At 40.2% G+C, this 16198-nt stretch overlaps 1 protein-coding gene across 4 annotated transcripts in view; it reads left to right on the forward strand.

Annotated features, from left to right (window-relative positions):
• Positions 1–16198, forward strand: part of HSD11B1 (hydroxysteroid 11-beta dehydrogenase 1) — a 63621-nt gene that overhangs the window by 23051 nt on the left and 24372 nt on the right. For all 4 annotated transcript variants that reach the window (XM_080823947.1, XM_080823949.1, XM_080823948.1 and 1 more), the window contains 4 exons: positions 13051–13164; positions 13910–14040; positions 14793–14904; positions 15033–15218. In XM_080823947.1, coding sequence (XP_080680073.1) covers positions 13051–13164; positions 13910–14040; positions 14793–14904; positions 15033–15218 — 543 coding nt within the window. The remainder of the gene's footprint in view (positions 1–13050; positions 13165–13909; positions 14041–14792; positions 14905–15032; positions 15219–16198) is intronic.

Raw genomic sequence — 16198 nt, forward strand, 5'->3', positions numbered from 1 at the left:
TTATCTAATTAAAATAAACATATCTTTAGAGTTATCAGCATTAAATGTAAAACTTTTATTCTGCCTATATTTACTAAAAATCAAATAAGTTCATGCTACATCTTTATTGCAAAATTTGTCAAAAGAAAAAAAAATCTTCAAATAATCATTGACTTTGTCTAATGCCTCATGTTTTGTGGGTAATCTAAACACAATTGTTAAGAACAGTAAATTAAATGGATGTAAAAAGAGAAAAGATTTGTAGGTAAACTTTTAAATAGCTTCCAAAATCTTTAATAACCTGAAACTTTATAAAGTTTTGCTAAGTAAATGATACATTGTTAAATTTGTTAAATATCTAGATCATTTCCAAACAAGATAAAATAATAAAACATTAAGTACTGAACATTGGTTTATTTAGTTTTGCTTAATTACAGAGAAACTAACGATAAATTCAAGTCTGCTAGTAAACATGGTTTGTGCTTTATTGAAGGGCTGTACTATGAAAAACACACACTTCTAAAAATTTTAAATATATTCATAAATTTGCCAACCTAAAGAAGACTGGTATAACAGTTCACAAATTGCTTACTACTTAGATTTCTTTAGAAATTAAGGTTTCTAAGAGAAAATTTTTAATAAATGTAATTAAGACTACTGAAAATAATAAGGGAAATAACTTTGTATGCAAGGAAAGTAAGATGTGTGTCTGGGGATAAAAAAAAAAAAAAAAAGAAGAAGAAGAAGAAGAAGCATGAGGAATGGGAACACATTTTCGTTGAGGGAAAAGAAAGTAATTTTGTCCTAAAGTGAGGCTGGTTATTTAAAGAGGGAAGACTTAGGACAAAATCCGAGTGTAAAAATGTTGCAGGTTTATGGAAAAGAAATCTGGAAAGGAATTTTATGTGTGATTAGTACTGGCTAAGATTAGAGTCGATTTAAGTAAATAGATGAGTTTTAATATTAAAAATACACTGATGCAAAATTAAAATTTTGTCTTTCTCTTCGGTAAAAGGACAAAGTTTTCTTGAACTATTGGTCTGCTCTTAATAAGAAGTAGCAAATAAAAGTTTTTCTTCACCTTTAAAGTTACCTGCCTAGAAAACAAGCACTCTATGTTTTCCCAAAATAATTTCCTACATTTATCAAGTCTGATTATTTAAGAAAACTGAGTCTTAATATTTAAAAGGCTAAATTTTGCTTGCAACTATTTAACCTTTTGTATTTTCCTTTGAAATCTTCTATTGTCAATTTGGTTAAATACATAATAAAATAATGTTTCATAATAATTATGATCCCAAAATGAAATTCTAAAATGAAATCTTTTGACCAGAGCACTCCTGGAACATTTCAAAGATTTTGTAAGAAATTAAGTTAACTAGGCTTATTTGGCATGTTAGATTACATGGGAAGCATTGTCAAATAAGTGTTACTAAACCCCTTGGGTTATATTTATATAGATATTTTATTAAACTAAGTGTTCTAAAAATTGTATGAAACTCCTAGAAATCTGATGTCCTGGTATATTATCTTCTTGGAGTGTTGTCACAGAAATAACCAAATTTCTCTGTCCATTGCATTGTAATGAAGTCTAATCAAATCTTTAACCCTGGTCATTTGTAAGTCTTTTCATTTAAAGTTACTGTTTCATTTCAGTGCTGTTGCAAATATATTTCATCTTAAGTGAGACTGAGAAAAAAATTCTGAGTACGGATTTCTGATAACCTTAAGATTGTAAAATTGAACTAGGTAAGAATTTCCAAAACTAGTGGTAAAACTGGAATCTAAGAATTAACAACTTGGGGACTGAATGAAGAAGACAACTATCATTTTTATGACTTTTTGTTTACACCATTGATGACATTTTTAAATATTTTGTTTTTCCAGATTTCAGGAAACTTTTTCTCTTAAGCTGACTCACCTATAGCAGTGTGAGAAATTATACTTTTGTAATCAGAATTGAAACATTTATCTTTTCCTCCCTACCTTGTCCCTCCAGAATTTAAATCTCTCAGTGAGTGTTCTTTATATTTTCATGGCAATATATTTACTTGCATAAGTTTACTAAGAAACTCCTTGTAACAAGATACAAGGAAATTGGAAACATTGGTTATATTACCAAGACTTTGACTGAAATTTCATATTTTAGGGAGACATACATAGACCAGACATAGATATGACCCCACAGCTTTAAGGAACTAAGGCTGACTTTATGGAGCCAATAAAGTCCCTTGGAAATATCAGCCTGGTACCTTGCTTTCAGAGTTCCCAGCAGGCTATGCAGTGAGTAAAGTCACTTCATGGCAGGTACAGGAACCTCAGGATATTTTGGGGACCTCAAGAAGAGAGGAATTAACCCAAGTCCACAAGTATTGCAGGCAAAGTCTGATGACAATATTTGACTTAGTCTCTGGCCTCAAAAGATTAAGAATTCAATCTAGATACCTCATGAAAACTTGCAGGTTTTATTTCTTATGTTTTATTTATTTAAGTAATCTCTACAGCAAAGCAGGTTTTATTTCTTATGTTTTATTTATTTAAGTAATCTCTACAACCCCTATGGGACTCAAACCCATGATCCTGAGATCAAGAGTTGTGCAGTCTACCAACTGAGCCAGCCAGGTGCCCCAAAAGCAGATTTTGTTTTGGTTTTTTAAGATTTATTTATTTATTTGACAGAGAGAGATAGAGAGATCACAAGTAGGCAGAGAGGCAGGCAGAGAGGGAGGGGGAAGCAGGCTCCCTGATCGAGCCTGATGCGGGGCTCGATCCTAGAACCTTGAGATCATGACCTGAGCCAAAGGCAGATGCTAAACCCACTGAGTTCCCCAGGTGCCCGCAAAGCAGGTTTTTAAAAAGCCTTTGTGGCCAACTGCTATTCTTGCTGCACTTAGGTAAATAATCAGGTTGTTTTTTGTTTGTTTGCTTGCTTGCTTGTTTTTGAAACTAGACTTATTTTGCAAACAAATTATTAGTCTGGCTATCTTTGGTAGAAATCGGGGTGACTGTAGAGAGAAAATAGGTTTCAACAACAGACCTGAGCAAATATAGATTCTGATACTTTCACTATAAACTGATTTCTTCCAGTGTCCTCCAATACCTGGCTACAACCCTGCAAAGTAAAGTTTTTTATTTTTCTCCCATATCCTGAGTTAGATTCATTTGAGAACTAAAATGCCCCTTGTCCTGAAGCCCTGCAAACTAAGTACAAACAACTTGATATAAACTACAGAGAAATCACCACAACAGCTCACATATAGGCAATCTTCATGCCTGCTGCTTTGTGGGCAAAAATATCACCAAAGACATTCAAACTACAAACCAGGAAAATCTATCACTGGCTGCTGTCACACTATTTGAAGATGCTTCAAGCTTAACATCTAGAAATTTTCTCTCAGAGAAATTTTCCCTCAGAATTCAGAAACTGGTTTATAACTTGATTCAATCATTAACCATTGTTTTTTGTTTGTTTGTTTGTTTGTTTTCATCAAAATGCTTCTTATTGTTTATTTAATACCTCATTGCTTGAACCATAGGTCTAACTTTGAGGACACACCTCAAATACCACCTTCTGAAATGATTTTAACTGTTTTAAATGTTTTAAACTGTTTAAATGTTTGTTTGTTTGTTTTCATCGAAATGCCTCTTATTGTTTATTTAATACCTCATTGCTTGAACCATAGGCCTAACTTTGAGGACACACCTCAAATACCACCTTCTGAAATGATTTTAACTAAACTGACCTATTGCTGAGACTGGTTCAGTGAGCTTAGACAATCTACAGGCTCAACTTTTAATGTGTGAAATGCCAGGAAAGTTTCAGAGGACGGAACTGCAGATTGCCCCAAGATGGGCCACTTTGGCTTGAACATTATTTTGAGTTAAAAGCAGTCAAAACCCAGCAGATTCAGAAAAATCTCTTTATCTCCCCCTCAACTCCCTGCTTCTACCCAGAAGAGAGCTAGAGGGGAGATTCCTCTTTACCTAAGAAACTTACCTGCATAATGGGGCAATCTTTGCTTTCCAAACATCTCCTTTCACCCTTCTGCTAATGATTCCCCCCCATCTTTTGTAACCTCAGACTCCTACCCCTGTCCTTAGCTCATATAAGCCTCATGTTGCCTCACTGTCTTTGGAATTCCATGTCTGTGGATTCCCCATATGTACAAAACTGTTACATTAATCTCCCATTAATCTGTCTTTTCTCAATTTGATGATGAGTCCAGCTAGAACGACTTTGAAGAGCAGAGGGAATTCATGTCCTCCACAGCCTCCACCACAGACTTCTATCGTATCACTAGTAACTCTTTATACATTTCATTTACGTCCCTGTCTGTCTTCTTCTGGGACTTAGAAAGCATTTTATTTGCTTTTCATTCATAGGACCTGACCCATAGTAAGTACTAAATAAATGTTAGCAGGTGAAATCTCCCTTCAGCCACCATAGGGCATGTATATCCCTTTTCCTCCTTTCTACTTAGGGCCCTTTTGGGGCCTGTCTATGGCCAGGCTGCTGGTTTTCATTGTGTGAAAGTGGATGAGGCAGTCTGACCTCTGTTATCAATAGCCATGGTCAAGAATGTTTTGTTGACACCTAAGGCCCAGTATCCCAGTGTTCCCAAAGCTCTGTGCCACTTCTGGGGTTGCCAGATAAAACACAGAATGCCCAGTTAAACCTGAATTTCAGATAAACAATGAATACTGTTTTAGTATAAGTATATCCCATTCTGTTGTAGGGAGGGAAATTTTATCACCCCAAGATGTGTCTTTTTCACACGTTGATTATTCTAATTTGGTTATTTTTAATAAACTGTGGGCACGAGAGAAGCTCTGAAAAACAAGTAGAAGTTACTTTTTGTAAGAGATATTTACATGCATAAGGGGAAAATCTCCATTTGTAAGGGTGTATCCTTCAGTACCAGGAGGAAGGAGCTGACTCTAAATATTCTAGAAACTGTTATCAGTGGAGAAAGCAGGGACTTAAATCTGCAGAATAACCTTACACTTGACTACTACGCTTTTCCTGGTAACTTATAGCTGACTCCCCACACACAACATCTTTTGTCTTTAGCTGGAGATAGTATTTCAGGGGTAGCTTCAGCCTTTTCAGGGTGTTAGTTTCCCTGGATCTCTCCCAGGTATATAGGAGGCATACATGTTATTAAACTTTAGTTTTTACCTTCTCCTGTTAATCTGTCTTAAGTCGATTTGATTCTTACACCAGCTAGAAGAACCTTAAAAAGCAGAGAAAAAATTTTCCTCCTTAACACATAGCCCCAAAATGTATTTGTTGTGTGTGTATAAATAGATACATATATCCATAGTTTATATATATTTATTGATTATATGTATCCTAAAAAACATATTCTGCAGTTCAACTTTAACTGGGTGTCCTGTATTTCTATTTGTTAATCTGGCAAACCTGCTTCCCACCAAAGGGAAGTGGCTTCTCTCTAATACTGAAGGCATGTGAACCCTAAAGAAACCCACCCAGCTGAGGCTGCCATGCCACCTTGATGTGCTTCCTGAAAGCTGGACTGAATGACCAAGAAAAAACACAAGATGGGCCAAAGCTCGAAAGTGTGAGCTGTGTGGGCTTCTTCCACTGCTCCTCATGTGCTACCACTATTTTACCAAAGTTGCCAGAGAATAACTTTTTCACTTACTGTAGGTGGGCCCTATCTCTCCTCCATGCTCAGAGGCAAATCCATGGGAGTTAGGCCAAAGGAAAAACCTGAAAAACTGCAACTACAGCATGTTTAGAATTGTCTCTGCCCCACTCCCACTGAGGGGCAGGGATCAGACCATGCTTCAGGCCTCATCAGGTACCTGTTCTTTCCCAAGAGGATCTTGGCTCTCCCACACAAATGGATTCCAGGTAGTCTGCCCCAACTTTCTCCTGGCCACAGACCATATGTGACAGGCGAGGGCAGGACAGCATACACAGGGCAGTTTATCCCATCTCTAGTTCATTTTCCTTGGCTTTGAGATTCCATTAGTTAGAAAAGATGAGAAAAATCTGTCCCTTAGGAGCAGGGTCATGCAGAAGGGTTGACAAAGAACTTCTTCCCCACACCTCATTAGATATACAGGGGGAGGGGGGCGGGAAGAAAGGGGGAAATGTGTTATTAAAAGGAAACTGTGTTATTAGATAAAATGATATAAAGTGGTGGTTGTGTCCGTAACTTGGAACAAATTGTGGCAGCCATGCACAGATTGAGTTCCTAAAAAATCAGACCTGAGAAACTGGATGGGTGGGAAAGGTAAAGCGAAAGGGAGAGTTTTATGCATTCTAATATGATAAGCTCCTTTCCTGTTTCAGCATGTTGTCAGTGTTTTCCCAGGGAAGGGAGAATCTCCAAAATGAAAGGGTTCACCCATCTTTTACTCTGAGGTCTTCCCACTTTTCCCCTGGTGGGGTTAGTTTTCAAAAAGAAGAGACCACTTAACAAAGCTACTAAACAGTCCTGAAAACCCCCCATAGCTGGGGCTGCCTCAGAAATGACAGGTGCACCTTTCATGAGCCACATCTTATGCCAAATATCTACATCTTATGCCAAGTGTCAAATGCATGAAAATTCCTCTTTGGCTGCCTCTCCTCACAGTACTATCACCCACTAATATATTTAATATATTAGTCCTATCAGATCTGGCCCATTCCTTACGGTTACTTTCCCATTCAATGTCCTGCTCTTCTCACCTTGTTACTTCCTGACCCATATATTCAGGTGAGAATGATCAAATCAGAATTCCTTGCTGGGCTGGGACATGTGCCTCCAGCTGAGAGGGACCCACTTTGCGTTTTTTAAAACTGCCAGGTTGTGTTTAGGTATTTCCTGGGAAGCCTACTCTAAAGTGTATGTGGTTGATGCATTACAAGGGAGGGCCAGCATCAAGGAGTGGAGTGAACAGCTAGCTTCGTTGCCATGGCAGTGAAAGGAATTTTACTTGAATGGTGAAAAATATGACTCCAAACAATTGCTAGGTGAAACATTCATATTTTCTTTTGTTTTATTTATTTATTTATTTATTGTTATTTTGTTGAGAACCACTAGAAAAGGAGTAGGGAGTGGGGCTAAAGGTTCTAACCAGAATGCTGAGTCCCAGAGATTTCCCTGGATAAATCAGGCTACAGAAATACAGCAATTTTCTCATTGCTGCAGCATCTCAGAAACACTAAAACAGCCAAGTTCACTGAATGTCTATTTTGGAGCAGGGCTAGGGGGAGATGGAAAGAAACAAAGATAAAAAGATCCAGTCCACATCCTCCAGGAGTTTATAAGCTAATAAGAGAACCAGGCATGAAGATATGGACATACCTTGGATCAATGTTTATTACATAATCTGTTCAAAGTGTGGCAGTAATGCATCTCTGAGACCCTTTTGGGGGTTTGAAAGGTCCACTATTTTCATAATCATGCTAAGACATCATTTGCTTTTTTTCTTATTCTTTCATAAGTTTTCTAGAAGCTACAGGATGTGTGATAATACAAAGCATAATACATGTATACTTATATATTCTTGAGTTGAGAAAAGTTCTCAGTCTTGGGTGACTGGCTAGCTCAGTTGGTAGAGCATGGAACACTTGATCTCAGGGTTATGAGTTCAAGCCCCATATTAGGCACAGAGCTTACTTTAAGAAAAAGAATCTCAGTCCTAATTTCTTTTAAAGGAGCCTCCACTAATTTAAAAAAAAAAAAAAAGTTTAAGTAATCTCTACACCCAACATGGGGCTTGAACTCACAACCCCAAGATCAAAAGTCACATGCTCTACCAACTGAACCAGCCAGGTGCCCCCTCAGTCTCAATTTCTAATATATCAATATCAATAGTAAAACCACATATAGGCACACTTCATCTTATTGCATTTTGCTTTATTTGCTTTGCAGATACCTGTGTTGTGTTGTGTTGTGTTGTGTTGTGTTGTGTTTTTAGATATTGTGTTTTTATAAACTGAAGATTTACAGCAACCCTGGATCAAACAAGTCTACCAGCAACATTGCTCACTTTGTGTCTCTGTGTTGCACTTGGACAATTCTCACAATATTTCAGACTTTTTCATTATTATATTTGTTATGGTCTATGATAACTGATCTTCGACATTACTATTGTAATTGTTTTGGGGCTCCACATACTGTGCCTATGTAAGATGGCGAAATTAATAAATAGTGTCCCGACTCCTCACCCACTGGCTGTTCCTTCATCTCTCTCCCTTCCCTCAGGCCACCCTACCCCTGAGACACAAGATTGAAATTAGGCCAACTAATCACCCCACAGTGGCCTTTCAGGTGAAAGGAAAAAGTGAAAGGAAAAGGCCAGCAGGTCCAGTTGTGAATTCAAAGGAAAAGTTCTTGAAGGAAATGAACAGTGCCGCTTTAGCTAATGCTCAAGTGATAAGAAAGTGAAACGGCCTTATTACTGATAGGAGTGGTCTGGATGGAAGTTCAAACAGCCATAACCTTCCCTTAAGCCAAAGCCTGATCCAGAGCAAGGCCCCAAGTCTCTTCAATTCTATGAAGGCGGAGAGGTGAGGAAGCTGCAGAAGAGGCAGAGGTTAGTTCATGAAGTTTAAGGAAAGAAGCCATCTTCATAACCTAAAAGCTCAAGGGGGAAGCAGCAAGTTATCCAGCAGGTCGAGCTAGGATGATTACTGATGGCTACAGTCAACAACAGATTTCTGTGTAGACAAAACAGCTTTCTATCTGAAGAAGATTCCACCTAAGAACTTTCACAGCTAAAGAGGAAAAGTCAATGTCTGGCTTCAAAGCTTTGAAGGACAAGCTAACTCTTTTGTTAAGGGCTAATGCAGCTGGTGACTTTAAGTTGAAGCCAGTGCTCATTTACCATTCTGAAAATCCTAGGGTCCTTAAGAATGATGCTAAATCTACTGTGCCTGTGCTCTAGCGACGGAACAACAAAGCCTGGATGACAGCTCACCCACTTACAGAGTATTTTAAGTCCACTGTTGAAACCTACTGCTCAGAAAAAAGAAATTATTTTCAAAATACTACTGTCCGTTGACAATACACCTTGTCACCCAAGGGGCTCTTATAGAGACGTAGAATTAGATTAATGCTGTTTTCATGCTTGCTAACACGACATCCATTCTGCAGCCCATGGATCAAGGAGTAATCTTGACTTTCACGTGTTTTTACTTAAGAAATACATTTTGGGATACCTAGGTGGCTCAGTCTGTTTAAGCATCTGTCTTCGGCTCAGATCATGATCTTAGGGTCCTAGAATCAAGCCCCACATTGGGCTCCCTGCTCAGCAGGGAGCCTGCTTCTCCCTTTCCCTCTGTCCCTCCTCCTGCCCATGCTGTCTCTGTCTCTCTCCCCCCCCTTTCTCTTAAATAAATAATTTTTTAAAGAAATACATTTCATAAAGTTATAGCTGCCATAGATAATGATTCCTCTGATGAATCTAGGCAAAGTAAATTGAAAGCCTCCTGGAAAGAATTCACCATTCTAGTGCCATTAAGAACACTCATGATTCATGGAAAGCGGTTCAAATATTAACACTAACAGGAATTTGGAAGAAGGCGATTCTGACACTCATGGATGACTTTGAGGTGTTCAAGACTTTAGTGGAGGAAGTAACAGCAGATGTGGTGGAAATAGCAAGAGAACCAGAATTAGCAGTGGAGCCTGAAGGGATGGGTGAATTGCCTCAATCTCATGAGAATACTTAATGGAGGAAGAGTTGCTTGTTATGCAGGAGCAAAGAAAGTGGTTTCATAAGAAGCGATCTATTCCTGGTGCTGTGAAGATTTTTGAAATAACAACAATATTCAGAATATTGCATAAACTTAGTTGATAAAGCAGCAGCAGAGTTTGAGAGTCTTGACTCCCAAGTTTTGAAGGAAGTTCTACTTTTTGTAGTATTATATGCTACAGAGAAGTCATTCACAAAAAAAGGAGTCGATCAACGTGACGAACTTTACAGTTGTCTTATTTGAAGAAATTGCTGCAGCCACCCAACCACCAGCAACTACCACCCCGACCCCTCAGCAGCCATCCGCATTGAGGGAAGACCCTCCACCAGCGAAAAGGCGAAAAACGCAGAGGACGGTTAGCATTTTTCAGCAATAAAGAACTTAAAGTATAGATATTTTAAAGATGTCATGCTATTGCACACCAAATAGATTACGGTATAGTGTAAACATAGCTTTTACATGCACGGGAAAACCAAAAACCTCATTGGACTCACTTTATTGTAACACTTGCTTTTTGGTGAGGGTCTGGAATTGAACCTGCAGTATCTCCAAGTTCTGCCTCTAGACAAAAATGGAGAGCCTCGGTAATTTTTAAAGATTGTAAAGGGATCCCAAGACCAAAAATTTGGAGAACTGCTAAGACTTCATATATCATCTACCGTTACATGGTGTCCTTGTTTCTCACAAAGGCATTTTACTGGATAAAAACTGTTTCATCTAGTTCATGAAAATTACTTTATTGAATGCTTTCTCTGTATCCTTATTCTCTAGCACAATAACTAATTATTAAACTGTCTGTGTTTTCTTTTGTGCCTATTTATGTCTATGTGGGTCTTTTGAGCAGCACAATGTGGACTTCGTTTTTTAGTTCAGCCAAAAATCAGCAATAGTTGATGGATTTGTTTTATGTTCTATCGCGGGCAGTTTTATCTTTATCTAAAAAAAAAAGATTTCATTTATTTATTTGAGACAGAGACAGTGAGAGAGAGCATGAGAGGTGAGAAGGTCAGAGAGAGAAGCAGACTCCCCATGGAGCTGGGAGCCCGATGCGGGACTCGATCCCGGGACTCCAGGATCCTGACCTGAGCCGAAGACAGTTGCTTAACCAACCAAGCCACCCAGGCGCCCTGCAGTTTTATCTTTTATCTTTACTTTTGCTTTCCTTAAATATGCTTTCTTGTAGTGCATCTTAAAGTCTTTTTTTTTTTTAAGATTTTATTTATTTATTCCACAGACAGAGACAGTGAGAGAGGGAAGACAAGCAGGGGGAGTGGGAGAGGGAGAAGCAGGGTTCTCACTGAGCAGGGAGCCTGAGGCAGGGCTGGATTCCAGGACCCTGGGATCATGACCTGAGCCAAAGGCAGATGCCCAAGGACTGAGCCACCCAGGCACTCCAAAGTCCTTTTTTTTTTTTTTTAAATCAGAAAATAAACTTCCCTCGTCTGTCCATCTTTCTCTTTTTTTAAAATTTTATTTATTTATTTGACAGAGAGAGATCACAAGTAGGCAGAGAGGCAGGCAGAGAGAGGGGGGGAAGCAGGCTCCCTGCTGAACAGAGAGCCCGATGGGGGGCTCCATCCCGGGACCCCGAGATCACGACCCGAGCCAAAGGCAGAGGCTTAACCCACTGAGCCACCCAGGCACCCCTCTGTCTATCTTTCTCACCAGTTCAGCAGCATCATATTTTAAAGTTACTTTTCATTGTTTTCTATAATTTTGCTATTAATAGGACAGTACTAAGAAAGTACAACTTTAAATTGCCTTCTGTCTGGAGATGAAAATGGAGTCTAGTCTGTAACATGTCTTGGCAGCATAAAGCCCTTTATAAAATTATGCATATATATCTTATAGTTCTGTCAGGATATAATGTAATTTCCCACTTGAATTTTCTTTATTTTTTTTTCTATTTTGTCCTCCATAAACCTTGAGCTCTAGCTAGCCCTCAACTGTTGTCAAATCTCCATTGTTTTCAGGAAGTGAACTTCACAGCTGTGAGCCTTTGTTGACAAATTATTTCATCTCCTCTGGGTCTTAAATTATTTTCCCTTACTCTGAAGTGAAAACTCAGTGCATGTTTCCATACACTGTACTTGGGGTTATAACTCAATTTCTCTTAATCTTGTGTGAATCCCCTGACCCCCACCCTTAACCCATATTCTTCCTCCCAAAACACGGGTACCCATTCTTATCCTAACATTTCCATGGTTTTCTCAACTCTAATTATAATTTGAAGAATTCTATATTCTGTGATGGGGGAATTTTTATGGTTGGTTAGTTGGTTTGAAGTTGAAAAACTTAACAATAATATATCTTAAATTCTCTTTTTGAGGATAGTTGCTTACTGAATTCTTGCTACAAACATACCAAAGTGGTTATTTCTATATTTCTGTGGTTATTTCTATAATTCTAAATTACTAGGGGTTCCCCCCTCTGGCCCTTTGATTGTTACTAGATCAGTCTTTAGCTGGATGTGGGCTTTGAGGGCTAATTCTGCTTCAATGGTGCCAGTTCTGTTTCTCCTGGACCAGATCCCCTCTTCCTTACATCTTCATGTATATTGTTCCTCTGTAGCATTTACAAGACCCAATTTAAGAGCGTAGTGCCTTTCTGTTTTGTTTTGTTTTGGTTTTTGGCACTCGCTATTTCTTCTTTTATTTGCTGTTAAAGTAATAAGTGTACGTTCCGTTGCACTTGCCTGAGAGTCTTGAACCGGTCTTGGGTTTCCCGCCATCTGGGTTCTGGCTGGCTTGCATTCCCCTTTGATGTTGTAATACTTGTTCATTGAACTTGAGTGTGGGGCTTATAGTACTTGTTTGCTTTTTCTTCCCCCCAAGATGTGCACATTTTTTTCTTAAGCTTATTTTTCTGTTTTGTGCTGTTATTTTTAATTGCTTCCGACTGGGAGGTGGGGCCAAGAGTGAGATTTGGCTTGAATTTGGCTTGAATTTGCTGTTACTCACATTTCCCCAGAAGCCCCACACACACTTTCTCTCTGCCTTTGACATACCACTTTTGAAAAGCCGTTGATTCTTGGCATAAATGGTGTTAAGAGGAAGATGGGCCCTGGTTAGGGATGTTCAGGAATCCAGTTCTGTACAGTCATGAGCTTGGCCATCTGGAAGTCTCTTCTTGCTCAATGAAATGGAGTAAACATTGTCCATTATGAAATCCACCACACAGGCTGCCAGGGACGAATGGGATCCCACCCAAAGCCAATCGCTGCTCTGACAGGGAAATTGGCTAGCACTGCCTGAGACTACTCCAGCCTCCCCCGTCCCTGATGTCACAATTCAGAGGCTGCTGCCTGCCTAGGAGGTTGTAGAAAGCTCTGTAGGTTCTCTCTGTGTGTCCTACAGGGCTCCTCGGGCCAGGTCTCTGTCTGATGGCTCTTATGAAAAAATATCTCCCCCCCATTCTGGGGTTCTTCTTGGCCTACTACTACTATTCCGCGAATGAGGAATTCAGACCAGGTAAGTACCAATGTATCTAATTTGGGAGGAATAGATAAAAAACACAGGGGTGGCTGGAGGGTTTCTGAGGATCAGGATGAGTTCCTGATCCCCAAAGTTGCTGAACAAGAGGAACCCTGCGGTGGGACTGTATTTCTGTGTCTTCCAGACATGGAAGGATATGGATACTAGCAGTGTGGGGAGGGGTAAGCATGTCACCAACAGACTGCCAAATAGTTCATGCTTTATTTGGCACCCTTAATGGAAAGCAATTTCAGATTCCCTACCAAAAAAATGAGGGTAATTCCAAAATTTACACCACAGGCAGATAATCGGGCTCTAAGGAGGGACTGATAAGTGGGAGACCAGAAAGGACTCTGGAGTTGATGACTAAATAGTAGTGAGGGAAAATCCCTGGAATTTCTATGAGCACATGTGTTTTGATGACTTTTTGAGTCTTATTTCAATTGAGTAAAATTGGATAGTCCAGAAATGTCTGGAACTCCAGTGTCTTAGCTGAAGCCTCCGTCTATGGACATTTGTAAGAAGGACAGCAGGAAGGCTTGTTTTGAGCAATCAAGCTAGCCTTCGTTCCAGAGCATGTTTATGAAAGACGTGAACTGTTCCTTCATTGATTTTGCAGTTTGAGAAACGTTGGTCTGGGCTCATAATCTTTAGACATTGAGGTAAGGTTGTCCACATCCAGAGTGGAAGGAAGACTGCTGCCGGCTTGGGTATGGCCCTCACTTCCTTTTGGGTTTCACAGAGATGCTCCAAGGAAAGAAAGTGATTGTCACAGGGGCCAGCAAGGGGATTGGAGAACAGATGGCCTATCATCTGGCAAAGATGGGAGCCCATGTGGTGGTGACAGCAAGGTCTAAAGAAACACTAAAGAAGGTGAGGGTTCTGCACCCACGGACACGTGTCACATACACATGCCAACACACAGAAACTGGCACACCCATACACAGGTACAAACACACACACATACACACACACAGGTTCAAATACCCACAGGAATATAAAGAGAATGCATTTAAGCTTTGATTCCTATGCACACACACACACATCTCTCTCTATCTATCTATCTATCTATCTATCTACCTATCTATGTATCTCTTCTCACAGACATGCCTATGCACACACATTTACATCTGGGATCATGGATATATATATAGATATGTGCTCAGAGACCAAAATTCTAGTACCCACTCATGAATTCATATTCTCATCCCCATTCAGACTCTCAGACACATGCTTTCTCATATACTCAGACTTACAAACCCAAGGATATAAACATTCACAAACTTAGGGCTACTCACACGGAGACTAGCATCCACACCAAGAATGAATTCACATACATCTATTCACAGAAACTCATAAGCACAAGTCATGAACTTAAACCCCAGCACAGTGATGATTTCTTTACTTACACCATCCCTGAAATACTTCCGACAGAGGACCAAGATTGTGTCGGGTGGCACTTAGCAATGCACACACTCACTGAACTCACACTCATGCACATATATCCCTACCATTCTTACCAAAACAGGGTTGTGAGCAACTTCCCATTTAAACCCCCATTACTTCAGAGATTGCCCCCAAAGTCTGCAGCCAAGACTGACACCATTGCTGCTATGTCCCCGCAGGTGGTATCCCACTGCCTGGAGCTTGGAGCAGCCTCAGCACACTACATTGCTGGCTCCATGGAGAACATGACCTTTGCAGAGCAATTTGTTGCCCAAGCTGGAAAGCTCATGGGTGAGGCCGCTTCTCCTCCCTCCTCTTCTGGACTCTGTTCTAAGGGTCACCAGGGAGCTTTGGGGAGGGGGAGAATGGGAGGAAAGTTATCCCCGGATGGTTTCTCTCAACACAGCCATCTCTTGCAGGGGGACTAGACATGCTTATTCTCAACCACATCACCAACACTTCTATGAATCTATTTAGTGGTGATATCCACCTCGTGCGCAGAAGCATGGAAGTCAACTTCCTCAGTTACGTGGTCCTGAGTGTTGCTGCCTTGCCCATGCTGAAGCAGAGCAATGGAAGCATTGTGGTCGTCTCCTCGAAGGCTGGTGAGTGGGGCTGAGACCAGTATGGAAGGCAGGAGTGGGAAACGTGCCAGTGGTGGTGTTGGGGGCTCTGCAGTGAATGTGAGGTTTTATCCACTTCCATGCAGAGGAGTAATACTATATAAGCTAGAATTTTAAATGTTCACAGTGCAAAATCAATCAATAAACCAGTTGATCAGTCAATCTTCCCAGTGATACTAAGCAAAAGCTGATTCACGGCTTGCCCCTGTGCATGAGGAAGTAGGCATATGAGTGTGAGTCTTGAGTGTGTCAATACAGTGAGAAGCACGTGTGCTGCGTGAAAGAGACACTGTGAAGAACAAGTGGGACCAGGGACGCCTGGGTGGCTCAGTGGGTTAAGCGGCTGCCTTCGGCTCAGGTCATGATCCCAGCGTCCTGGGATCGAGTCCCACATCGGGCTCCTTGTTCCGCACGGAGCCTGCTTCTCCCTCTGCCACTCTGTCTGCCTGTGCTCACTTTTTCTCTCTCTCTCTGACAAATAAATAAATAAAATCTTAAAAAAAAAAAAAAAGAACAAGTGGGACCATAAGAAATAAGGGGCTGTTCAGGGCAGACAGGCCACAAGGTCCCTGGAAGGACCAGAGAAAGAGCAGTAATTCAAACAAACTTGGTGCTCTGTGATCTACAAACAGAAGTCTAAAGGGACGTAGAGAAATTGGGGGAGATACAGCTCATCTTGATCCTAAGGGAGAGACCTGGTCACCATGGATAGGATTTTGCTTCTGCCATGACCAAAAGCTATAGGCTGGTGAAGTTAGTTGATACAAAGGTAGAACTGAGAAGTGGAATATTTTAACATACAGGTGTCTGATACATGGGTCAGGCTAAGGCAAAATGAAAGGAAGAACAGAAACAAATACACTGTATTAGCAGATCTGCCTAAATTGGGAGTGTTCCTCAGAATCTGAACTTATTACCTTAAGAGTGCTATTGAAACACCAGGAGGGTAGGGAGAGAGTGCA

Source organism: Martes martes (genome assembly GCF_963455335.1).
Source record: "Martes martes genome assembly, chromosome: 15".
NCBI classification, from domain to species: Eukaryota; Metazoa; Chordata; class Mammalia; order Carnivora; family Mustelidae; genus Martes; species Martes martes.